Below are 26,897 nucleotides of genomic sequence, written 5' to 3'. Positions count from 1 at the left end.
CCGATCATCTGTCCTGGGCCACTTGGCCTCTGCCCCGTTGGTCCGTGTAGCATTCCACCAATAGAAAACATAGTGCCCTGCCAACCTATCCGTGCAACCCGGCCCAACAAATCAAACCCGCCATCCCGTCTAGGATATGAGGCAAAAATCGTTGACCTCTAACTTGCAACCTGCACAGTTTTTTGTGTTGATCGTGTTAGCCCGCAAAAAAAGGTGTTGATCGTTTTAAACTAAAGTTAAATTTGGTGGTTGTTTGTGTCCTTCGCGGACTGGTACTTAACTATTACCATGTAAATCCGGATAACACAAACACAAGGCGCAAGCATTAGATTGTGCAGATGTGGCCGGGATCTCAAACGCGACCGTTCGCTGGTCTTTCCATGCAGACGATGAAATTTTGTATTGGTTCCAAGCTCAGGTGGAACGTTCGCTGTGTAGTGAACATCGTGACTGACATGATAATAAAGAAAAGAAGTGGCAACAAGGAGGGAAGCACTAGGGATGATAATTTGTTTCTCCCGTTGCAACACACGGGCACTTTTGCTAGTACAAATTAAAACCTGTGGAGTAAACCCTGCTTTCTATTCCATTTTCGTGTTTGTTGTCATACTTCATTTCTTATTGGATTGATGGCATTGCAATAATTTTCCATAGGATTCATCATTAGAATGGCCCCTGTATCACCTGGTCATTTCACTAATTCGTAACTTTTTTATCTTTTTAATGTTCTGGCTTATATTGAGTAGATTGCATGGAAACTTGTTGTGTATTCTCTGTGGAGCAAGATATGAAACGGAAATGTAATTAAGAGAAGAATGCATATCATACTGCTGGTGGCCATAATGCTGCTTTGTTGCATTGATGATCAGATTGCTATACATACAATTTTCCTGCTCCTATTATCTACTGTCTAACTATCTTACACTACCCAGGCAAAGTACTCAAAACAGAGGACATCATCAGGGCCTCTGCATGCATGTTCTTGAGAAGCTACAAACAGCAAATCTGCTGGCTGGCTCCGACAGTAGGCATCGCACAGCCAGTGTGGTGGCAAGGCGTCACCATGGAGCTCAGCAATGCACTCTCGACCTCGGCGGAGGCGTTTCTCCTGAGCAAGCACATGACATACTCCATCACTGCAGCATCACAAGGCAGTGTGATCTTGCCATCGCTTGCAAACCCAAACTCCTCCTGGGACATCCTGAGGAGCTCGCTAAAGACAGTCGTGCTGAGGTACTCCAAGGGTACCTCGAAACGCCTCCCGTCAGCCGTGTACATGACACAGTGGCCCTTGGCTGGTACAGAAGCGCAGCAATCTTGATCTTCTTTGGCTGATACCGTGAGCCTCTTCCTCCCGAGTGCTTCCACCCTCTGCCACTTCTTTGCCAATTGAGCAAGTCTCTTCGCACCGGCCATGGTTGGTTCTTGGTCCTTGTGAGAATTTCAAGGAATGAGCTATGGATGTTGCAATTCTCAGTTGACGGATGAGCTGATCAAGTGATGATATTGAGCCAGCAGCTTACTGAATTTATAGACAAGGTGGCGAGGGGAAGGACATCGTGATGCATGGTGAAGTGGAGCTGTCATTGAGAAGAGTTGGCAAGGGACAAGGCACCATGGGATCAGCACATGCAGTGTTGCAGCATATGATTAGTTTGGATTAGATTGTGATGGGGCAAAATGTTTGGTGCATGCCAGAGCCTGTAGTTGCTTTCTCATCATTTGCGGCTGCCATACCGTACCGCGTAGCGAACATGAGGCGTGTCGAGAACATGGCTATTGGCAGTGTGCAAGGAGTCGAGGGGACAGCGATGGGTTCCAGCTTGAGGGATTGAACAATTTCGGTGGACACCGATTGGTTCCACTCTCTAGGCGCTTCTTCTGACAGATACCTGAAATTGTGATGTGCGAGTCGTTCATGCACCCGTATCAGTTTGTTCTTTGTGAACATCGAGTCAAAAAAGCTCGTGCTCGGTCTATCTAGCACATGATCTGTTTGATCTCCGGCATCTCACATGAGTACATGACATCTCTTGGGTACAGTAGTACTACATGACAGGAAGCAAACTTGTTCTGAAGCCACCTTTTGTGTCCTCTGAAAGTGGCAGTTATATCACATTTCCAAGCTGACTAAGCAGATGTATGCATAACAATTTCGATGCGACGTTACCCGTTATGGTTGGGTTTCTCAGACACAAGTATTTGGACTCAGTTCTTCAGAATGATTCAGAAGAGGAAAACCGTAGTTCTCTAATTAAGAATGTCGTGGCACTCGTGGACATGCACGCCATTGAGTCGTTGTCCTGCCTTCTCCAATCCTTTTGGCTGAACTTGTAGACATTTTAGAGATGTGTTTGGGCTCTCTTTCCTTGGGACTTCAGTGCTTGGCTTAATTAGCTTGCGACAGATGGTGCACAACTGATGTGCTCCAATGTCTGAATTTGCAAGCTCTGGAAAAGTTGGGGTTAGAGGGGAGGCTGGTGAAGTGCATTGCACCTGTCAGTCGGTCAGTCATCAGCACGTAACGTGCAATGCTGCGTGCGTGGGGCGACCGGCTGCGCACATTTTCAGGGTGTTTTCAAGCGCCTCTCGTGTCGGCCTCGCGGGCCCGAAACGTATTTTTAGTCAATTTTTTCGGAGCCCCTGACCGACCAGTAGTGTAGCGTTTCTCCGGGTGTAAGCTGCAGAATGATAGTTTTTCAAGCCCAAAACGATGCTCCAACTTCAACTTCAATTTTATTAATAACTACTTATAAGATCTTTTTTGGCACATACCCGTTATCTCAAGTTTTTGATCATACGAATCCATCGACACAAACTGTTCATGGGCGAAAAGTGAGTTGTTTAGGTCTGTTTGAGTAATAGCAAGGAGATTTCCCAAAATCATACTAAGAATAGCTAGGATTTCCAGAAGAAGATGCCATTCGTTTGATGAGAAATAAAAAGGAATATCGAGAATTCGCGTGGCTAAAGCTGAAGTAGCTACTTCCGAAGTAACATAAAGAAAAGCAACGACTGGAGTGGGGGAGTCGGAGTTGAAATGAGGATTCCTCACTTCTACCTCTTGTAAAAGTTTTTTTTTTCTTAGATTCGTTTATTCAAAATATTTTATCTCTTAAACCGTGGTTTCAAATCGCGAATCATTTTCACCGTTAGATTTTTCGTGTCGACATCTTTGAAACCGGATCCCGTGTTAATTAACTTCGAGGAACCTTTTTTCACGAAAACATCTTGAAACGGGATGCCATGTTAATAAACTTCGACAAACTTTTTTTCACAAAAACATCTTCAAAACTGAATCCCATATTCATAAACTTTGACGATTTTTTTCACAAAAACACCCGGGAAAAACAGGATGAAAAAAGACCCCGAGCCAGAAGCATGATTTTCCTCCCATTTTTTTTCATGTGTGTCTCTCGCGGAAGCAAATCTGTGCTTCTCGTAGAAAAAAAACATGTTTTCCCTCCTTTTCGTGAGGCATAACGGTGTCTCTCGGAAGCAAATCTGTGCTTCTTGTAGAAAAAAAAACGTTTTCCCTCCTTTTCGTGAGGCATAACTGTGTCTCTTACGGAAGCAAACCTCCACGAGACGCAAATCTGTGCCCCTCGCAAAAGAAAAAAAATCCTTGTTTTTTTCCTTTCAGAGAGGTGTAGTTGTGCCTTTCTCGGAAATAAAACGTGTTTGCCCCCCCCCCCCCACCCAAAATGTTTTTTAATATATTTTTTTCTGTCCAAAACCTATGGAAAACCATGAAAAACGAAAAGGCAAGAAAACTCCGACAAAACCATCTGAAACCTGAAACGCACACAGAAAAAAAAATCTGAGGGCGCTCCCACACGACACATGGCGCCGGCTGAGAGTGCGACAAATGGCGCGCTCTCAACCAACCAAAAGTGACCCTTCAGGGGCTCGTGCAAGAGGCACCCTCAATTAGTTGTTGTCCCAACACGACCATCCAAGCGCAATTTGCGGTCTAGAGCAAAAAGAAAAACCAGAGATGTATTTTACAAGGGGTTTGGGCTCCAAACCGACAATCCAAACGCGGCCTTAGAGCATCTACAATCGAAGCCCCCATATCCACCACAAACGTTCGGGCGGCTTGCCCGGACAGCAAATTGTCATCCAACCGGACCCGCTAAGCCCAACCCAAACGCCCGGGATGACCGGCTCCCTGTGCCTAACCCATATGTGGGGCAGATATGGTTATGCCTGGACACATCAGCCACATCACTAACCGTTGGGCCCATGAAACACATCGGTCCGATGACATCTTCTTCGGTTTAAGTGAGTACTCATTCATATCGCCGCTCAGGTGCGTCACCCGAGAGACCAAGTCCGACTATTTAAATCAGACGCGGACGCAATCCTAGCCCTGACAAAGATGTGTGCTCCAAACAAGGAGTATATCTGAAGCAATCCCTCACATATGACTAAATCGTACTCTAGAATTTTCTACATATATGTTTTCCTACAACTGGACACAACTTTCCTCTTGCGTCGCACACGATCACTATCGACAACATGGACGACCGGTGTGGGCAAAACTTAAAAAAAAAGAACATAAAAGTCAGTAAAATATTATATTTTGTCACATAATCACACGTACGTAGCAACCAACCTAACGGAACGGATCGAGAAGAAGGCCCCGCACATCGAAGCGGAACAACACGTGGATGAGTAACCACCGAAGGACCACACAACCAATCAGAAAAATAGAAAGCACCACACGCAGCAGTAGCCTCCTCAGCACTGGGAACAAAATTATCTGCAAATACAAAAATTTGCCACAACCAAAATCAAAAAACACAGTCCAATTAACCCCTGCGTATCGAAAACACACACCATCGACGACAGCGCACACACATGCATGCGCCATGCACGCAAACGCGCGGGTACGCCACGGGGTGCACCTAACAGCACCAGGCTCACATGCATGCACCATACACGCAAACACGAGGGTACGCCACAGGGTGCACCAGCCTCGGCAGGGCTCAATAGACCGTATTCAGTGATGTCACCGGTCGGCCCAGTTCGGCCCAATAGAGGCAGGCCGCCACTCGTCCCCTTCCCCCGGCCCACGCCCCCTCCCCTCGCCCGCGCGGGGCAGCATCACTGTTTAGTCCCACCTCGGAGGGGGGGGGGGGGCGGGGGCGCAAGGAGCGACTTAAATAGCTGCCTCCGCCCCCCATTTCGAACTCCTCTGTTACTACTCCCTAGTGCCCCGTTGGACCCCGTTGCTGGGCCCGTTAGTGGGCTCGATCAGCCGCCCGAGTCGCCTTTGGGTTTGATTTGGGTACGTTCTGTAAGCTACTATGGGCCCAGCATCGGTGGTTGGGCATTCTTTTAACTTTCTACACGACGAGGTGCAACTAACACAAACAGCATTTTTTTTTGTAACTTTCTACACGACGAAGTACAACTAACGCAAACACACACACGTGCATGGCCCATGCACGTATCCACCCGTGTACACTATGGAGTACACATAGCAGCACCACTCGTACATGCGCCACACACGCAATACCACGAGGACACACTCGGCTAACATGCATGTCCCATGCAACCAACCGCATCGGCAAACCACGCACGGATCCCAACCCAATAAAATGATAACCCCAGCCGCACTTAAAAAAAAAAACGAGAGAATACCATAGTCTACAAAAGGCAAAGAGGCAGCAGCAGCAACAACATCACGTCCAGACGCCTCCGACCCGCAGAAAGATACATCTGTAAATACAAAATAAACCACATAATTAAGTAGCAACAAACAACAGCCAAAAATAAAATTTCATCGAGCCAAAAACACAAACCAAGAGCAGAATCAACAGGGCGCTTGCCCAAACGAATCTCCTCCCTGCGAGACGCAACAGAAGCATGACTATACCTGCTTGCAACAACAAATCACAACAATTAATCCACAAAAACAGCAACAACCAATCGGACGAAAAAAAAAGAGACAAACCAGATTGCATCGCAATATCCACCGAAACAGGAGACGGCACGGAGCAAGCACGCCAAGAAGGCGAACCACGCGCGGGACGACCAAGCCGACAAAACGGGCGACAATGAGGAAACGTAGGCCTGTCCGGCGAATCACCAGAAGCAGCACGACGCCCAGAACCACCGCGACGACCAACCGCAAGACCACGCGAGCCACGAGGCCGGCCAGGACGACGCAGACCATCACGAGTTCACGACTGGATGAAGGAGCAACCATCAAGTACTAAGATAGCAATGAGACCACGGACAACACCACAAGAGAAGAAGCAGCCTATTTATAGCCTGATAACACGCAGGATGACTCTAGAAAGAACAGGAAAATCGGCACCGACGAAAGAGTTAATTGCAAGGCACTACCACACTTTGGCACGTTGTGACGAATCAGTACCAGTAGTCATTTTTTTTGCCATGCAGTGCCAACTCTAAGCCTAAGTGTTGCAAAACGGTCTGACAGCCGTATAAGCTCGTATTGACCATGTATCTGACAAACCGGGCCCACTTGTCAGGTGCCACGGTGGCCTACCCGCGCGCGCCCGCTCGGTAACTATCGCCCCCGTCTCGGTCGCTCCATGTAGCCGGGTCCGGTCGAACCCAGCCGGAGCCAGCCGCACTCTGTCCCTCTCCTCGCCTCATCGCCCTCGTCTCTCCAGCCGCTGCCACCGCCGCTCGCCGCGCAGACCGCCGCGTCCGCCACCGCCGCCGCGCCATGGTCTTCGAGGATGAGAGCAGCGACAACTTGTCCGGCCTGCAGATCTCCTCCTCCTCCGACGGGATGCATTATCAGGTCAGTGGTAGAGCTAGGGTTAGGGTTAGGTGATTTGGGGATTTGCGGATTTGATGATCTGGTTTTCTGATTTGAGGATTTGCTCTCTGTAGATTCCTGCTAGCATTGAAGACCAAGACTACAATGGCTTGGAGAATGCACCAGAGGGGCTCTGCGTGGAGCATCGGCTGCCAACTGAGCGCCGTGTAGCTTTTGAATCATTTGAGACGGGCAGGAGGTTTCTAGTTTGTGCTCAGCCTGTAAGATTCATGCTCTCTTTATGCTCACTGTAATATAGTTGTAATATAGTTACTAGTACTAATGATGAAGCACATAGTTTACCACTTAGTAGTTTTGATGCTTCTAGTACTGATGCTCACTGTAATAGCTTAGTTGGCTATGTTCAATGTAATATATTTATGGTTTAGTTATTTATTAGTAGTTCTGATGATTATAGTTTTGATGCTTATGTTCACTGTAATATGTATATGGGCAGCAGCTTAGTTGGCTATGTTCACTAGTACTGATGATATGAAGCAAACTGTTAGTTGATTGAGGCAGTGTAGTTGCTAAATTTTAATTGAGGCAGTATAGGTTGCAGTTGAAGTAGCATTGTTTAGTTGGCCACATGTATAGGTTGTAGTTCTGCAGCTGTTAGTTCATTTTTTAAAAGTGCCTTTCATAATGGTAATTCTTCAGAGAGTAACAATATAAGTGTTTGCTATATTGCAGGAAGCTGTCAATTGTGGTTTCCTTGCTTGGGTTGACCCAGAGTGGCCTCCCACAATGCAAAATGCATTGTTGAAGCTTTGGGAAATGTTTGAAGACAGCAAGACTGCTAGGAGGAAGGATAACCTGGAAAGTTCACTTACTATCCACCACCTTAAAGAAGAGAAAAGGAATCTGGATGCCAACTATGACAAACTAGTTGAAGATGTCCATCAACTTCTCAGTGCCCAGGAGGACAGGGTGTTGGATTTCAGCTCTCTGCAAGCTAAGGAGAAGAGAGATGAGAGAGCCAGTGCATCAGTTGTGGCTGCCATGAAGAATGAGATGGAGAAGAAAGAGGCAGAGAACTTCAAGATGAAAGAGAAGTACAAAGTGCTGATGAACCTGGTAGAAGCTCAAGGCACTGTCATTAGAAACATGAAGATGAATCATTTGAAAGAGAAGGAAAAGCTAGCTGAAGGCAACAACAATTTAAAGATCCAGGTTGATGAGCTCACCAAGTCTTTGGAAAAAGTCACAGAAGAGAATGTGCAGTTGAACCTTCACATGTCTGATCTCAAGAGGGGACATGAGAATCTGATAAAACGCAGGGATGAGGTAAAGCTACAGCTTGCTGTTCAGTTGAAGTCACTGGAGAAGAGCAAAGAGAAGTTGAAGTTGATCCATGACATCTTGAAGGAATGAGGTAGATGAAGATGATCTGGGTAGATGAAGCAGAGCATACCTATCATGATATAAGTTGCTTTGATAGAAGGCTTTGCTAATCTTTTGTGAAGGGTGGTTTAGTTAAGTGTAATGTATGGATGTAGTAGTTGTGAACAATGTTGAACTCCACTATGCTATGGTCTTTAGCTAATGTTGTAAGAATCTAGTAATTATGGCTGTAAGAATCTATGGTTATGTTGAACTCCAGTATGTATGCTATGTGTTGGTGTGTTTGAAGATGACAGTGCAGTTGTGGCTCTGCCTGAAGCTCAAAGAGGAAGAGAGGTGGTGGCTTTGGAAGATCAGCTCAGGGAGAAAAATGCAGAGCTAGATGCACTGAAGGCCAAATATCAGAATGTTGTCTTTCTTTTTCTTGTCTTTGTGGTAGGTTTGGTGACAGCCAAGATGCTGCTGCAGAGCTAGATGCTGGTGCAGTAAGATGCTGCTGCAGTTAGTGTCAGTGGTTTAGACTCAAGCTTGTTTTGGCACTGAAGATGCTAGTAGTGGTCAGGTGATCCTTGTAAGTTAGTGTCAGGTTGATCCTTGTTAAGGAGAGATGCAAGTTAGTGTCAGTTGTGGTCAGGTTGATCTTTGCAAGTTAGTGTCAGGTGTTGCAAGTTAGTGTCAGGTGTTACTAGTTAGTGTTTTTGTAAACAATATTTGGTATGTTCATCTTAGTAATGAAGTATGTGGCCATTGTGGCAGTATCATCCAGTACATGCATGGTTTCTTGACACATGTGCATTGAGTTGTTCACAAAAGCCAAATGAGCATTGAGTTGTTTCAGAAATGCCAAGTGAACAACACAAAAAGCATTGAGTTGTTCACAAGTGCCAAATGACCAAATATTGCAGTTCACATAAGACTCAACTTAGTTCACATCAGACTCAACTTAGCAATCCATTAGAACATACATCAGTTTTGTAGCACCACTCAGACTAAAGTAGCAACATTCTATCACTCATAAGTTACCACTGGCAGTAAAGTATGACATCAAACGAGTATAATTCCCTGTGGCACTTGAAGGAGCACCAGAAGTAGAAGGACCAGAAGATGAAGCTCCTTCAGCAAATCTTGGGGCAGTGAAAGGCCTTGCAAATCTTGCACTTGCACTAGCTGACCCTCTAGCAGTTCTTGAAGCAGATCTAGCAGTAGCAGATCTAGCACTAGCAGATCTTGCAGTAGCAGATCTTGCACTAGCAGATCTTGTAGAAGTAGTTCTTGCAGAAGCAGACCTTGCTGGTGGCTGCTGTGATCCTGATGGAGTATCTTCATTCCTTGATCTTGCAGGTGCCTTGCAAACATACAAGGAAACATGATAGTTTAGGGTTTAGGTTTAGCACAAAAAACATAGAAGGAAAGAAGACCAAATAGCAAGTACAATTCACAAGGGTTTACCACATGCTTGTTTTTCCTCAAAGCCAACTCTGGTCTCAACTGTTGCTTGCAGTTGGTGTACCTATGGCCTTGGAGCCCACAGTTGATGCATGTTATAGTGGCCATTCTTGAACTGTCCTTGGGTTTTGGAACCTCAAATTTGCCCTTTATTCTCTTCTCTTTCCTTCTTCCCTTCTTCACATGAAATTTGGGTGGCTCTATGTCTGGTCCACTTGTCCTTGTCCAATCATGTTCACCAGGAACTGGATATATCATTGGTTCATATGCAGCAAGGTAAAAAGGTTTTTTGAAGAATTTGCAGACATAGTCCTCTGGAAATCTTTTTGCCTTGTTAATTGCTGATATTGCATGGTTGCATGGTATGCCAGACAGGTCCCACTTTCTGCAGCCACATGTAGAGAGTTCCAAGTTTACAGCATGTGTTTGCTGCCCACTGATCACTTGCCAAAGATTTACACCAGCTTGAATAGGTTTGCAGAATCTGGCCCTTTCCTTTTCCACCTCAAGCTTCTCAGCATAATGTGGTGTGATCTCCCACAAAGATGCCTTTCCCCTCTCTCTGTTATTATGCCACCTCACCATCTGCTTATCCTTGATACCATCAATCATAGTCCTAATAGGTTTTTTTCTAAAATCTAGGATGTACTTGTTGAACACCTCAGACAGGTTGTTAACAACCAAGTCTGTCTTGCAGTTAGTGTCAAAAGCATGCCTAGCCCATGTGTGCTTAGGTATTCCACTTAGCCACTTCCAAGCTTCCTCACTCTCATTTTTCAAGTTATTCATGGCAATGTTAAACTTGTGCTGGTTGTAAGCATAGCTGGCATTATCCATGCATTTCTTAAGATCTCCCCCCCTAAACCCAACATTCTGGAAATTTGCATAGAGGTGTCTAAGGCAAAATCTTTGATGACAGTTTGGAAAAACTTGGTTTACTGCATTTAGTAACCCCTGTTCACATAGCATGCTAGACTTAGCTGATGTACTATTACATCTAGAACATAACATGCTAATGCAGAAGAACACAAAAGCAATAACATAACAGACATGATAGTATAAGGCCCAAATTTGCCAACTTCTCCTCCTAGACATATCTTCAGTTGGTGTAGAAACCAACACCAGTTAACTGTGTCCTCTTGTCCAACAACAGCAAATGCAAGTGGAAAAATATTATTATTCCCATCTCTTCCAGTAGCAGCTAGGATTTGAGCACCAGTGGTGAGCTTAATAAAGCATCCATCAACACATGTTGTTGCAACCAAAGAACAATTTAAACTTCTACAAAGCATTACTAAACTATATATTTAAGTATTAAGAACTATAAAGCACCACTACATCCATTGAGAAAGAAGTATAAAGCATTACTAACCAATGAATGGTCTGCATCCATTGAGAAATCCCTCCCTTGCTCCATTTATGCAGAAGAACATAGCATGAAACCTTGGTCCTAGATGTGGTATTTTTGTAGTTGGTCTTGGAGTAACTGTTGCAACTATAACTCTACTACCAGGGTTTGTATCCATGATGGTCTGAGCATAATCCCTAAGTCTGGGATACTGAATCTTGTGCTCTCCTAGCACAGCTTCTACAGCAAGGTTTTTGGCCCTATAGGCCATGTGCCTTGGCACATCAACACCATACTTCTCATTGCAGTTGTCAATTAGAGTGTGTATGCTGGTGGTTGGATCAGACCTGAACAATGACTCATAGGTCTTTGCAAGCCACTTGGCACTGATCCTTGATGACTCAGTGCTGCTAGGGCAAGTGTGCTCCAGCCTCATTTTCTTAATAGCAAAAGTCTTCTCCCCTTTGATAACTGCAGCAACTATGCAAAACTGGCAGTGCTCTTCCTTACAACAGGCAGTGATCCTTTGGTCTGAATTCCTGTGATACCTGAAGTCTCTGGCCTGTGTGATGTGCAAGCTCAACAAAGCATCTCTGAATTGATGCTGATTCTTGAAGCACATGTACAGACATAACTGCTGATGTGGTTGCTCAAGTTTGTCATTGTACCAGATCCTTGGTTTCCTTTTCTTGGCCCTACTCTTCCTCCCTTTAGGTAGAACAAAGGACATTGGCTCATGTCCATCATCATCATCCTCAAACAGCAACCCATCATCTTCTTCATCTGATGAAGGAATGAAATCAGGTTGCACCTCCTCCAACACTGAATGTGTCCTAGTAGTAGGGCCTCTCCTAACTGCCAGCTTCTTCCTCTTTTTTGGAGGTTTTTGCATTGGTGCTTCTTCTGTTGCAACAACATTGACCTCATCCTCTTTCTCCTTCTCCTGCTCCTCCTCCTCCATCTCAAACAAGTCCTCAACCTCAGTGTCACCCTCATAATGTAATTGTTCCTCTTCTGAATCCTCATCATCTTCATCTTCATCTTCATCTTCAACTTCTTGCTCTGCTAGTCTATTCCCCTCAATTATCTCTGTGTCTTCAATTATCCTGTACTTCTCCATGCAGAAAGGATTGTTATCACTGTCATATGCAGCAGCCTCAGAGTCATCACTGTTATTATGTCCCTCCTCTAGCACTGCCTCTTCTTCCATTACAGCTTTGAGCTTCTCCTTACTGAAATTTATGCTCTCTTGTGTGCACTGACTATGAAAAACAACACCTTGTTAATCAACAGCAAGAACTGCAGGCTCACTAAGATCATACACAACAGGTGGTCTATACAATATAGTTGCTAAATTTTCTTCTCTCCTCTGACAGACATTGCTGTAGTTTGATCTCACTAAATCTGCTTCTATTTGACATACAAAAGGTGCTGTTGCCCTCACTAGCAAATTCAGAACTAAACTATGCTCATATTCCTTCTTAAATTGCTGCAGTTTGATGTTTGTGTCAATTAACTCTAACCCATGCTCTCTTTCCTCTCCTCTGCCTAAATTCTTCATGTGATACAGTTCATCAGAGAAAGAATAACCTTGTGTGTGCATCAGTGCATATAAGTTCAGAAATGTAACATCTGAACTGCATATCTTCCTATCCAGATTGTGTTGTGCATCAAAATGAATCCGAACATCCCAAACAGCGTCATCCAAACTACAATTGACAACACAAATTTATACTGTCATGAGCAACACTAACCTCAGCCCCCTGTTTTGGAATATACAGAAAGAAGCAGAAGCAGAGAAGAGAACGACTTACAGCACGCCGCCAGCAGCTCCACTGGTCCACTGATGGCTACTGGTAGGGTGGGCCACCCATATCTCTGCCAGCTTCACCCTGTCCTCCATGGACAGCGCGGCCTCCTCCTCCAAATCCTCATCGTCTGCGCTGGAGTAGTATGAACTGGAGCCGTCGACGTCGTCCAGACCTAAGTGGTCATTGGGGCCGAGGCCAGGAAGGTCCCCGTACCCGCCCGCGCCGTCGACGCCGCCGCCGCCATCGCCTGAGAGGGGAGAGGAAGACGAGGGCGGGGGGGGGGGGGGGGAGGAAACTAGGGTTCGTCGCGTACGGGTTCGACCGGACCGGACCAAGCTACTTGGTGCGACCGAGCAGGCTGGGACGAGTGACCGCGCGGGTGCGGGTGCGCGCGGGTAGGCCACCGTGGCACCTGACAAGTGGGCCCGGTCGGTCAGATACGTGGTCAATACGAGTTTATACGGCTGTCAGACCGTTTTGCAACACTTAGGCTTAGAGTTGGCACTGCATGGCAAAAAAAAAACTATTGATACTGATTCATCACAACGTGCCGAAGTGTAGTAGTGCCTTGCAATTAACTCCCGACGAAAGAAAAAAGGTGAGCACACTCTGGAAAACGCGACCAAAGCGGCACCGAGAATGACACAAGAAAACACCGACTGCACCAAGAGGCAACAGCGGCATCCATGCAAACCGATGACAAATAGAAACGACAGAACGACTGGCCAACAAAGTACATTAATCGAATTCCACCCGTGCACTGCATGCGACGGGGTATATTGATCGGGTTGCACCCGTGCACTGCATGCGACGGGGTATATTGGTCGGGTTGCACCCGTGCACTGCATGCAACGGAGTATATTGATCGGGTTGCATGGTTGCACTGCATGCAACGGTGTATATCCATCGAATTGCACGCGTACACTGCATGCGACAACGAATTCTCATCTGATTGCATGCGTACACTGCACGCATCAATGCATCTCCGTTGCAGTGCATGCGTGCACTGCATGCCCCCGTCTGCCTCCATTTGAGTATACAAGAGGCAACAGAGGAAAGCACGGGAAAATCAGCACCGACGGACAAAGACCCACATGCTCTGGAAAGAGCGACCAAAGCGGCACCGATAAGTTATACGGTGAAAACGATAGCGTGAAGACCACGCAAGGAAACCGGGCGACGCAGCACCACACCGCTTCGGCCGATTACCGTTGGCCAGTCATATCACCGATTCCACTGCATGACTCCGCCCATATCTCTTGTCGTTTTGCTTCTGGAGGCAAGTGCGAATCTCCTGGTCAGTTCCAATTGGTCGATCGTCTACCACGTACGCGGCATCGCTCAATTAGCCTGCATGCATGCAACACCTGAAGTGACCACGTACCTGCCGCCTTGCGTCTAGACGTACGCTCTGCTCATTTCTTCCCGCCGTACATGGTGCTCCTACAATGCAAACACGTACATATAGTCTGTGTGGCACATACTAACCAACGGTGGAAAGAAAGGAAAGCAAAATTTTAAAATCTGCACGGTAGAGCTAGAATGGCCAAGGGCACACGTTAAGGAAGCAATCACGTTCAAACAGCAGAAAGCGACGGCTCGACAGGAAATCTGACCCAACAGCCTGGCCCACACACACTCAAAAAACGCTAGGCCAACCGAAGCGACGGCACACCAGTTCAAAAAATTTCAATCAAATAAGTGAATCCACAAGGCAATTCTACATCGCCCCGTACCAAAATATTACCACGCGCCACATGCAGGATTCACCATGGGTCACTTTCATACAAATGGCTCAATCTCACGGCGAAAACCTTGCCGGATATAGAGGCTTGGGTATGTTTTAGAGATATTAAACATAGATATATATAAACTACGTAATTTACACAACTATAAAAAACAAAACTAAAAACTGTTACAGAGTAACACATGAGCATTTTCCAATAATATACATTACAAATATATAATAAATAAATGATACAACTAATATTTAACTTTGTTTTGTTGCTAATTATGCCAAATAAGTAATGGAAAATTATACTCTTTAACACAATAGTATAGTAAAGTATAACATTTTGGTATAAAATATGTATATATATCAAGAGTACCAAGGCAGTAGGCCAAACTGAAGTCGGTGAGTTTAATTCTTTTGGAGATCTATACACTCAAATTTGAAATACTGGCGGCAGATGACCCCATGTGAAAGACTAGCCTAGCATAGAGTGTAAGGTAACATAGCAATTGTGAGTGCTAGTAAGACGTGCTTCACAACAAGTTGCATATTTTTTATTTTTTTTAATGTTGTGATTAAACGACATAGTCGTGGAAAACACATTCATCATGTTTATCGCACCTGCACACACCACCATAAAAAACTTTGGATTAACATGCTGACATTTTATATGTTGGTTGAGCTATGCTACATTGGTGTGCTCTGCTTCCTTTGTGGTTACTTTTTAACCGAAACTGATGATAATACAATTTATGCTATCTCGATCACTGTGATCAGTCTTCTCCTGTTTCTCTATTTCTGGATGTTCAGCCGGCCTATAAGTAGTTATAGCTTCATGCATGCACACATTTCTAGCGTTTTATATTTATACTGAGAATTGATTATACCTTTGGTACATGAACTTACACTCAATGTACAGATTAATACATAAACCTGAAAAATGACACAAATCGATCCTACAACTTGTGTTTCGATACGATTCGAGTACATTTCTGTCATACCGCCAACTCTCCATTAAACAGTGCACGTCATGTGGCCCATGCTCCATACCTGCATGTGGGTCCCACATGTGAGCAGGAAAGGAAGAAACATAAACAAAACAAAAAGATAGTTCATTCGCCACAATTCAAACTAACGACGACCTAGCCTCGCACACATCTTTAGCTTTCCGCTATGCCAACAACTAATACTGATAATGTTTCAGATAGACATTCTTCTTATTGTTTACTAGAACAACTAATTTAATTTCAAAATATGCATTGCAAAGATGTTTGGACAAGATTTTTTTGTATCAATTACGGTTTTTCTTCTGGAGGGACCAAAAACCCCGTTTCTGGAAAATCTTGAATTTTTTGGTATTTTCCTGTTTGAAACTTTCAAATGGATTTTGAATTCAAAAACTTTTAGTGTAAAAATATATATTGTTTAATCCCATGTTTGACAAACTTTTTCTCCTGCTGCTTGGCTTGTTTATATACGTAGTCTATTTTTCTTCAAAACATTATGTCAACGCTAAAAAATTATAGAATTTCCGAACGGGAGGCGAGACCCTTTAATAATATCTGACCATGTAAATTCCAAAAAAGCTATTTGTTTTCAACGATATAAAAAGCATTCAGTATTCATCAAGATTTCCGGTAACCGGTTGACCAAGAAAACAACGGTGATTAAAACTTTTAGGTATCATATAATGACACCATGCAACGTTTCCATATTTTCAAGTCTTTGTTTGCATTGTCTAGAATTAAGAAACTAATAAGCTCCATGTTTGGGGACAGGTATGGGCTCATTGATGTTTCAAATTCATCTATCTTCTTGGATATGGTGTAATCATAGACACATTTGACACAATTATGGTTTTCCAACCCATTTTTGTCAATTTTTTCATGTGACACAAAGAAAAAGATAATAAAAGAAAAGAAAGAAAACAAAACAAAAAATAAATAAATAAAATCGTGAAAATACAGAAAAGGAAAGAATAGAGATTGAATGCAAGAAAATAATAAAAAGTGAAATAAAAGAAAGTAAATGAAAATAAAGAAAAATTAAAAATAAAAAAAATCCTAATAAAGACGTGCCTTTGCCCAATTAGTTTTTTTGCTGAGTGTAACACTAGGCAAACTAAGATGACTAAGATAGGTGGATTCACGGGATATGACTATGAAACTTATGAAAAAGAAATGTTATTCTATTGATATCTTCAAGAGTTCCCTAAACCAGAGCCATAGTACCTATAGTTCATTCCCACCATCATATTTTTCTTAACATGCAGCCTATCCACCTTAACAACACTGTCACATCATCATTTCATTAGCTTACACGAGGGACCAACCATAGGCTTACCGCCATAGAGAACGGCCATATCAGCCTGCAGTTACCGGCTAACAAGGAGGAACCAGTGGACGACCGGTGTGGCTATATGAAGCGACTTGTGCTTGCTAACGACTTCTCATTTTTGCCGGCCTATCCGAGCTGAGGTGTCTTTCGTGCGCTCTATAAACAGCCTTTTTGTTATTCTTTCTGAGAGTACGCCTAGGCGTATCATATTTTAATAAACGTTAATGTTAAAGTCCACACGTGTGGCACGAAGCAACATGGCCCAAACGCCTCCATTACCATCCATTTTGTCACGTCAAAATAGATGACATCAGCGGAAATCTTTTTGGTTTTCAGCTTAAAAATATTTTATCTCCTAATTAAAAATCTGTTTTAACCATTAAATCCTTCTCGGTGAGATCTTCAAAACTAGATCCCATGTTGATATGTTTCGATGAAGTTTTTTTTTTACCAAAAGTTGCCATGATGTTTACACTGTAGTTGTCATAGTGTTTACACTAAAGTTGCCATGACATGTTTTATCTATTTTTTCTTCTAAATTTAAAGCTAGCGTTGTATTTTCAACTACTTTTTACGACAATTTTTATTAATTGTCCATGGCAATTTTTAGTAATTAACCATGGCAAACTTAATGCATGGATCATGGCAACTTTTAGTAATCCATCATGGCAAATTTAGTTTATAGATCATGGCAACTTTAATATTTTGACCATGAAATTATTTTTTGTATGAACAATGGCAAATTTAAGTCCATGTATCATGTCAAATTTAAGTAATTCACCATTGCAATTTTAGTTTCTGCTTCGTGGCAAGTCTAGTTTCTTAATTCCCCGTTTTATAATATGTCAAAATTTACTTTTAAAGATAGAAGAAAAAATAGCTGAAACATATCATGGCAACTTCAGTGTAAACACCATGACAATTCATGTGTAATAGACATGACAACTTTTAACCCAAAAAAGTCGTCGAAACATATTGATATGAGATCTAATTTCGAAGATCTCGTCGCGATGGATTTAATGGTGAAAATGGATCTTCAATCGGATTTTTCATTTAACAGATAAACCATTTTAAAAACTGGAAACCCAAAAAGATTCCCACATGCATGCATGCGGTGACGTGACGTAATCTGTGTGTTATAGGGCGTGTGGGCGGGTGTTGCTCCCACCACACGTGTGGGCGTTATCAGCGTCCTTAACAAAAGGCAAAAATAAATTACAAGAAGACTACTCGTTGCGAACAACAAGTATAGTACAAACTCCACAAGGTAGTCCGAAGACAAGCCACCACAAACATTATAACCACAACACATGCATGATGCCTACCCTAAACTAAAAGACAAAACCGCGTCTCTACCAACACCGAATGCCTTGAAGACAACACAACACCAAGACTTCTCTAATGAACGCACCATCCAGCGATGAATGCCTAAAAGAAGATGACGAGTAGGTGATGGGACTTGGCCGGTCTCGAGCAAGACATCGTCTTGGGAGCACCAACGATGGCGTACATAGCGCCCCTGAAGCTCCATCAAGGGTAGCAACAAGCACCGAAGGATCGCAAGAGGATCTCGACATCACGTCTCCATATAGGATGCTCCCAAGAGAGAAACGACGTCGAGAACAACGCCGTCGCCTGTTCGGAACCGAACGTAGGCTTTCGTCTGGAGACAAACACCAAACACTAAAGCGAGGGGGGAGATGCCGACACACCTCGATGACGCCTCCAAGGAGGGGAACAACACCCACGGGCGCCGTCGTCACTGGCACCGACCGAATATGGGCAGAACTTTCGTCCGTAACATCGCACATCCCCAACCCCGCCCAATGGATTGGGGAAACACCGTTCAAGTTGGATCACATCGCCACCGTCGCAGCAGCTAATCGTTGTAGTTGGAACGCCGCGGTCCATCAACCAGGGCCGTCTCCAGCAATTAGGGGGCCCGGGACGAAATGCATAATGGGACGTATTTTTTGAAAATAATTCATATTACTAAAGATTAGACTTGTTGTAAGTTTATATCGAGATAAGGGAAGACTCAAAAAATCATATTACTAAAGATTACCCGAACCTTTAAACTTGACTCAGCAACTATCTTGAAAATATTTGACGTGTCAGCAACTATCTCTGAAAATAGCTCTTTGGATCAATATGAAGCCTGAACCTTCGACTGTAGATCAAAAAGTAAATTATTAGTAATCATTCTATCTAAAATAGAATAACTAATATTGCAATTTCTTCATTAACAGTGATACTATTGATATACTGTACAATTAGGACGATGGCTAAGTAGGCTACGAAGAAATATAGGAACCCTCACTGTAATCTACAAGCCTAACAATTGACAGCATATCACACGGTCACACGGAGAATAAAATCTGCAGAACAAATCTCACAGAGCACACTGATGAAAAAATCTCATCACATGATAGATCATGCGTGCATGAATTTAATACATAAATAAGGAAACGGGAGATAAAAGAAATCTGACTTGAATAATGTCTGAGGGGGAACAGTCAGGTGGCAGTCCAGTGGATGGACAGGGACTGGCGAACGGCAGCCGGCAGACGAATTTCCGTGACCGGTGATCATCAATCGCCGATTGATTCTCACCTCTTTTTTTTATGGAATTGATTCTCACCTCTTTTCTTTTTATGGAATTAATTCTCACCTTGGATCTTCGTACCGGTAACCCTCGTACAGGGGAACTAGGGCAGCGGGCAGACGAGCGTAGCTGTCTGGCGATCTCGGGTAGCGAACGGGCACAACACGCAGCCAGATCCTATTCGTTCCACAATTCGGCGCACACCCCCCCTCCCTTCATTTGCGATAAACGGGCCGGCCCATCTCCCCTTTTCGAAGGATAAAAATGTGCAGGTGCCTGGATCGGATTCGAACCTGCGATCTCATCGCTACGTGGATACTGCACTAACCACTAGGCCACCTGCTAGCTAGTGCATATGTACTTCCGTTCTTTTCTTTCTATGTATATTCGCGTTCTGTCCTTTTTACGTTTTGTTTTTCTCCTTTTTCTTTGTTTGTTTTCCTGTTTCTTTTTTATTTTTCTTTAATGCGTGAACCCGTTTCAAATCGGTGGGTTTTTTTCAAAATTGATGAACTTTTTTCAAATTGAATGAACTTTTTTCAAACGCGATGAACTTTTTTTAAAATTCGATGAACTTTTTTCAGTTTGATAAACTTTTTCAAATGCGATGAACTTTTTTCAAAAGCGATGAACTTTTTTTCAAATTTGATGAACTTTTTTCAAATTCGATTAACTTTTTTGCAAATTCGATGAACTTTTTCAAATGCGATGAACTTTTTCCTAATTTGATGAACTTTTTTTCAAATTCAATGAACTTTTTTTTTCAATTTTGATGAAAGTTTTTTCAAATTCAATGAACCTTTTCCAAATTCGATGAACTGTTTTCAAATTTGATGAGCTTTTTAGAAAAAACGATGATTTTTTTGACAAATCCGCTGAATTTTTTTGAAAAGCGACGAACTTTGTTTAGATTCGGTAAATTTTTCTAATTATGATGAACTTTTCTCAAATTCGATGAACTTTTCTTATAATCGATGAACTTTTCTTCAGATTCGATGAACTTTCTTCAATTTTGATGAACTTAAAAAAACCAATGAACCTTCATTCCTTTTTCTTAAAAATGTTTTACTTTATTTTTTTAGTAAAGTGCACGTATTTGGCAAAAAAGGGAAATAAGAAAGGCGAAAAAAACTGTTACAGAAAAAGAGAGAAAAAGAAAAAAAATGGTTTGGAAAGCTTCCCATATGGCTTAGGAAGTTGTAGAAATAATAAAAGAAAGCAAACGAAGGTTTTTAGCGCAGGTCGTTGGATGTTGTAGTGGTTCATGCACCCCTATGTAAAGCGAGAGATCCTATGATAGCGCGGGTCGTTGAATGGGTGATCGACTCGTTCGCTGAGACCTGAGAGGCGATCGAGCGAAGGTTTCAGGCGCCCGGGAACTGTTCGGGTGCTTAACGCGCCGAATAGGAGCTCTCCAACACGCAGGCACGAGGAAGCAATCGCGCATGGGCATCAGGCTGCTGGCTGCATACCGGGCTAGTTCTGCTGGGCTATTTTTTTCAGATTAATTATACCTAATTGCCACCCAATTTGGGGCCCCATGGGGGCTTGTGCGGTCGGCCAGTTTGGCCTCCCTCATCGACGGGGCTGCCATCAACAATCCACACAGACAAGAGCACACAGACCAACTCCCACCTCCAGCACAACCGAGAGCCCGCACCATCCCGGCCACCGCCACCGCCGGCAGCTGTCGCGCAACCTCCAAGCGGAAAACCACACCACGACTGCGGCCCCAAGAAGCGAGACACCACAGATTGGCGCACGAACAGACTCGAGCCACCACCATCCAGCACCCCCGCGGCGTCACCACCAGAGGAACCCCAACGTGCCACCAGGGGAGCCAGCACGCCGCCCGGACCCGGCGAATCTCCCTCCATATATAGCGCCTTCGCCTCCCATGGCCCAGTACAGCCTCCAACTCCTCAGGATCTCATGTCACAGAAACCACCGCCCTGCCACGAAGCAGTCCGCCACTGCACGCCAAGACCTCCAGCACGCCTCACCGGCACACTCCGCCACATTGCTGCGTGCCTCCGCCGTACGCCGCCGAATCCAGCCGCCACCATCGCCGCCCAAAGACGCTGCTCCTCCACACGCAGGAGGCCCGTTAGGGCGCGATCCACCACCCCCGTGACGCTCCCAGCCATCGCCAGAGCGCCGCCGGTTTGTCGCGGCGGCATCCGATCACGGGCGTCGATGCCTGGCTATATATAGCCATCCCCGATGCTGCCTCTCCTCTCCATCCTCCTCACCTCACTCCTCTAGCACTCTCCAGCCTCTTCCCCGACCTGGAGCCGCCCTCCTGCCTCTCCATGGCCGCCATGGCCGCCTCGGTTCTCCGACTAAATTAGCTTGAGGCCGATCCCCTCCCTTTGTTCCCTCACCACCATAGTACCACCCAGAACCCGGCGGACCTCCCCCGCTCTCTAGTCCCTTCTCCTTTGGCCTGTCGGCGTGCACCCAAGTTCAGCCGGGGGCCTCGTCCGCGGGATCCCACGCAGCCAGCACTCTGGTCCTCGTTGGTGACCATGCTCAGGCGGGATGGAGGCGGCATCTTCTCCTGAGTGCATCGATGGCCAGATCACCTCGGCAGATGGCCGGAGCCAGCCAGGCGAGCAACGGCGCCGGCAGCCTCCCTCTTTTCCGCGGGCAGAAGACAGGAAGAGGAAGAAGAAGAAGACGAAGCCCCTCCCCCTCAAACATGCCAGTGAGCCCTCGGCCCCACCCGTCAGCGGCTGTGAGCGCTGGTTGGTCCCGCCTGTCGGATTAAGTGGAGGCGTACTCTCCGGAGTGCGCTACCGCTTGGACGAAAGCGTAAAGGGCGAAATACGCCTACTGCGTCACCCCGCGCTGTGCAGTTGGGCTTGGCCCATATGCACAGTAGCAGCAGCGGCAGTTTCAGCCTAGGACGGCCCAACGCAGCAGTGCTCCTTTTTTTTATCAATGGATTTTCTGAGAAGGACCCGTATGTAAATAGCATATTTGCAGAAAAGTCCCTCACAAAAATACCACTATATCTTTCACTCACAACTCCGATTCAGGTGATTTCAAAGCCCACGTTTTCGTCTCATTGAGCCTGTTCTGTTGGTATCATTTTCATGATGTTTTCACATTCTGAAAATGACCATTATGCCCTTGCCCTTATTCAGCCCCCTCCGAGAGAGAAAGCGTTCCAACGATTCTTTTCGCGAGCTCCTCGCACTTCCTCCTGGTGATTCCATCCCTCCCAGGCAATCCACACCCTCCATTTGCATGATTGCAATGCAATTCCATGATTTATTTATTTAAACTTGCTTTAAAACTTGCACTAGCTACATATGATTTGTTCATGGCATCTCTCGGAGTAATATTTTGATCTTATTGTTGCCATGATGTTGTTCGGATTACTAGGACTAATGCTAATGCTTGCAGATTGAGGATGACTTGTTGCCTTTGGATTATTAATGGCTATTATTATTGTTTTCATCATCGTAGTGTTGGATATTATTCTTTGGAGTATTGATTTGGATTTGATGTTATCATGTTGATCTATGGTTGGCTATCATGATTCTTGGATTCATCCTGATCTTGGTTAATATGCTATCCTCAAAGTATTATGATGTGACTATTATGCTTTGGATCATTTGTTGCATCTCTCTTTTACTTGGATTACAGGTGGATATATGATATCGGAGTATCAGTTATCGCAGATTTATCTTGGGGATAAATTCCATCATTTCGTTGGTCAGGTGCCATCGGACCGGGCTTTTCCAGTGCAGCCACACTTGCCTTTATGGGAAGGCCCTAATGCGGTCTATTGCCATGTCTCTCTCTGGTGCCTCCATCTAGGGAAGGTTATGTGCGTGCGCTACCCTGATCAGGTAGGCGGCCATAAGCCTTGTGTGCCCGTAGTTGTTTGGTACCATTGTCCCCGTTTGGGACCGTTTTTTGTTTTGTCACGATGGTGGCCGTTGGGTGTCACGAGGTGACATTAGGGCCACCCAAGACTGAGCCCAAAAAGGGAGTTGGCCGGGAGAGTGTCAATGCAGTATATTGGTTTTGCCGGGACGTCGTTGGTCCACCCGAATGGGAGCATGAGGCCATGGGTTCTGTGATGTGGGTACAATGTGCTAACCTCTGCAGAGTGTGTTTAATCTATCGATAGCCATGTGCTCGGACATGGGCATGGTTCTTACTAGGTCACACAATTCGATCAACACACACGATGATGGAATGACTTATAGATGATTTATATGTTGATAATGTGAGCAGTAACAGTTGGCAGGATGCCGATGATGATGTTGGGATGATCTTGAGGATGATCATTCAGCTTGTGATGTGGTCATGTGGAGGTATTGATCACAAGGTGATCGAGGTGATATATTGCTTGGCCAGATAGCCAAAAGTGAGATGGTTCTTGAGATCCGAGATGTTAGGTCAGCAGTAATTCTAGTAGTATCATATCATGCTTAGTTATTGCTTCCACATCATAGTAGTTGTTGATAACTTAACCTGTTAATGCTATGTTATTGTCTTGCCTTGATGCTTTTGGTTGTTGTGAGCTTGCAAGTACATTCAATGTACTAACCTGGCATGTCATGCCAGATTTTAGGTGATGTCGTGATTGATTGCTTGTCGAGGTTACCACACGTGCGAGCTAGATCGTGTCCCAGCCAGAGTCCCTGCAGAGTGGAGTTCACCACCTTCGTCGTTGTTCCGCTGCTAGAAGTTTTCCGCTGCTACGAGTTGTTCTGCTGCTAGCATAGAGCTACCATAGCAAGCGTAGTGTCGCCGTGCTGATGTGATCCTTTGTAACATCAGACCCTTGTACCATTACCCTTTGTAATAAGAGCTGATTTGTTCTATGCTGAGCAGTGCCGTATTCCAGAAGACTTGATCTCTGGGCTGGAATATGGCGTGTTCCGGTTTCTCTGAGCTGGGGTGCCACAAATAATAGTTAGGTGGCTTTTATATTTAATTTAATATCTACGGGCCTTAAAAGATCAATTGGTGGAAACATGTTGGGCCTCTTGTGCCCAATATAGTGTTGGAAATATGCCCTAGAGGCAATAATAAATGGTTATTATTATATTTCTTTGTTCATGATAATCGTCTATTATTCATGCTATAATTGTATTGTCCGGAAATCGTAATACATGTGTGAATGCATAGACCACAACGTGTCCCTAGTAAGCCTCTAGTTGACTAGCTCGTTGATCAACAGATAGTCATGGTTTCCTGACTATGGACATTGGATGTCATTGATAACGGGATCACATCATTAGGAGAATGATGTGATGGACAAGACCCAATCCTAAGCATAGCATAAAAGATCGTGTAGTTTCGTTTGCTAGAGCTTTTCCAATGTCAAGTATCTTTTCCTTAGACCATGAGATCGTGCAACTCCCGGATACCGTAGGAGTGCTTTGGGTGTGCCAAACGTCACAACGTAACTGGGTGACTATAAAGGTGCACTACGGGTATCTCCGAAAGTGTCTGTTGGGTTGGCACGGATCGAGACTGGGATTTGTCACTCCGTGTGACGGAGAGGTATCTCTGGGCCCACTCGGTAATGCATCATCATAATGAGCTCAATGTGACTAAGGCGTTAGTGACGGGATCATGCATTGCGGTACGAGTAAAGAGACTTGCCGGTAACGAGATTGAACAAGGTATTGGGATACCGACGATCGAATCTCGGGCAAGTAACATACCGATTGACAAAGGGAATTGTATACGGGATTGATTGAATCCTCGACACCGTGGTTCATCCGATGAGATCATCGTGGAACATGTGGGAGCCAACATGGGTATCCAGATCCCGCTGTTGGTTATTGACCGGAGAGGCGTCTCGGTCATGTCTGCATGTCTCCCGAACCCGTAGGGTCTACACACTTAAGGTTCGGTGACGCTAGGGTTGTAGAGATATATATATGCGGAAACCCGAAAGTTGTTCGGAGTCCCGGATGAGATCCCGGACGTCACGAGAGGTTCCGGAATGGTCCGGAGGTGAAGAATTATATATAGGAAGTCCAGTTTCGGCCACCGGGAAAGTTTCGGGGGTTACCGGTATTGTACCGGGACCACCGGAAGGGTCCCGGGGGTCCACCGGGTGGGGCCACCTATCCCGGAGGGCCCCGTGGGCTGAAAGTGGAAGGGAACCAGCCCTTAGTGGGCTGGGCGCCCCCCTTGGGCCTCCCCCCATGCGCCTAGGGTTGGGAACCCTAGGGGGGGAGCTTCCCCCTTGCCTTGGGGGGCAAGGCACCCCTTCCCCCTTTGGCCGCCGCCCCCCTTGGAGATCCCATCTCCCTGGGCCGGCGCCCCCCAGGGGGCCTATATAAAGGGGGGGAGGGAGGGCAGCAATACACAGCCTTGGGCGCCTCCCTCCTCCCCTGCAACACCTCTCTCTCTCTCTCTCGCAGAAGCTCGGCGAAGCCCTGCCGGAGACCCGCTACATCCACCACCACGCCGTCGTGCTGTTGGATCTCCATCAACCTCTCCTTCCCCCTTGCTGGATCAAGAAGGAGGAGACGTCGCTGCACCGTACGTGTGTTGAACGCGGAGGTGCCGTCCGTTCGGCACTCGGTCATCGGTGATTTGGATCACGGCGAGTACGACTCTGTCATCCACGTTCATTGGAACGCTTTCGCTCGCGATCTACAAGGGTATGTAGATGCACTCCCTTCCCCTCGTTGCTAGTACACTCCATAGATGCATCTTGGTGAGCGTAGGAAAATTTTAAATTATGCTACGATTCCCAACAGTGGCATCATGAGCCAGGCCTATGCGTAGTTACTATGCACGAGTAGAACACAAAGCAGTTGTGGGCGTTGAGTTTGCCAATTCTTCTTGCCGCTACTAGTCGTTTCTTGTTTCGGCGGCATTGTAGGATGAAGCGGCCCGGACCGACCTTACACGTACGCTTACGTGAGACAGGTTCCACCGACTGACATGCACTAGTTGCATAAGGTGGCTAGCGGGTGTCTGTCTCTCCTACTTTAGTCGGAACGGATTCGATGAAAAGGGTCCTTATGAAGGGTAAATAGAAATTGGCATGTGGTCATACGTAGGTAAGAAACGTTCTTGCTAGAAACCTACAAACCACGTAAAAACTTGCAACAACAATTAGAGGACGTCTAACTTGTTTTTGCAGCAAGTGCTATGTGATGTGATATGGCCAGAAGATGTGATGAATGATATATGTGATGTATGAGATTGATCATATTCTTGTAATAGGAATCACGACTTGCATGTCGATGAGTATGACAACCGGCAGGAGCCATAGGAGTTGTCTTTATTATTTTGCATGACCTGCGTGTCATTGAATAACGCCATGTAATTTACTTTACTTTGTTGCTAAACGCGTTAGCCATAGAAGTAGAAGTAATCGTTGGCGTGACGACTTCATGAAGACACAATGATGGAGATCATGATGATGGAGATCATGGTGTCATGCCGGTGACGAAGATGATCATGGTGCCCCGAAGATGGAG

The 26,897-nt window shown here is 45.2% G+C and overlaps 1 protein-coding gene across 1 annotated transcript; it reads right to left on the bottom strand.

Annotated features, from left to right (window-relative positions):
• Positions 1-834: 834 nt before the first annotated feature.
• On the bottom strand, positions 835-2,438 carry LOC123125347 (auxin-responsive protein SAUR36-like). The gene has a single exon (XM_044545864.1). It carries the CDS (start codon positions 1,414-1,416, stop codon positions 991-993), a length of 426 nt encoding a protein of 141 aa, XP_044401799.1. The 5' UTR covers positions 1,417-2,438; the 3' UTR covers positions 835-990.
• Positions 2,439-26,897: the final 24,459 nt, after the last annotated feature.

The sequence above is a fragment of the Triticum aestivum genome, chromosome 5D, assembly GCF_018294505.1.
Source record: "Triticum aestivum cultivar Chinese Spring chromosome 5D, IWGSC CS RefSeq v2.1, whole genome shotgun sequence".
Lineage (NCBI taxonomy): Eukaryota > Viridiplantae > Streptophyta > Magnoliopsida > Poales > Poaceae > Triticum > Triticum aestivum.
Note: the sequence above shows the minus strand (reverse complement) of the source record. Positions and strands in the feature narration are given on the sequence as shown.

What these genes read in the sequence shown, in the direction of transcription:
- LOC123125347 (XM_044545864.1), bottom strand. Translation starts at nt 1,416, where the DNA reads ATGGCCGGTGCGAAGAGACTTGCTCAATTGGCAAAGAAGTGGCAGAGG.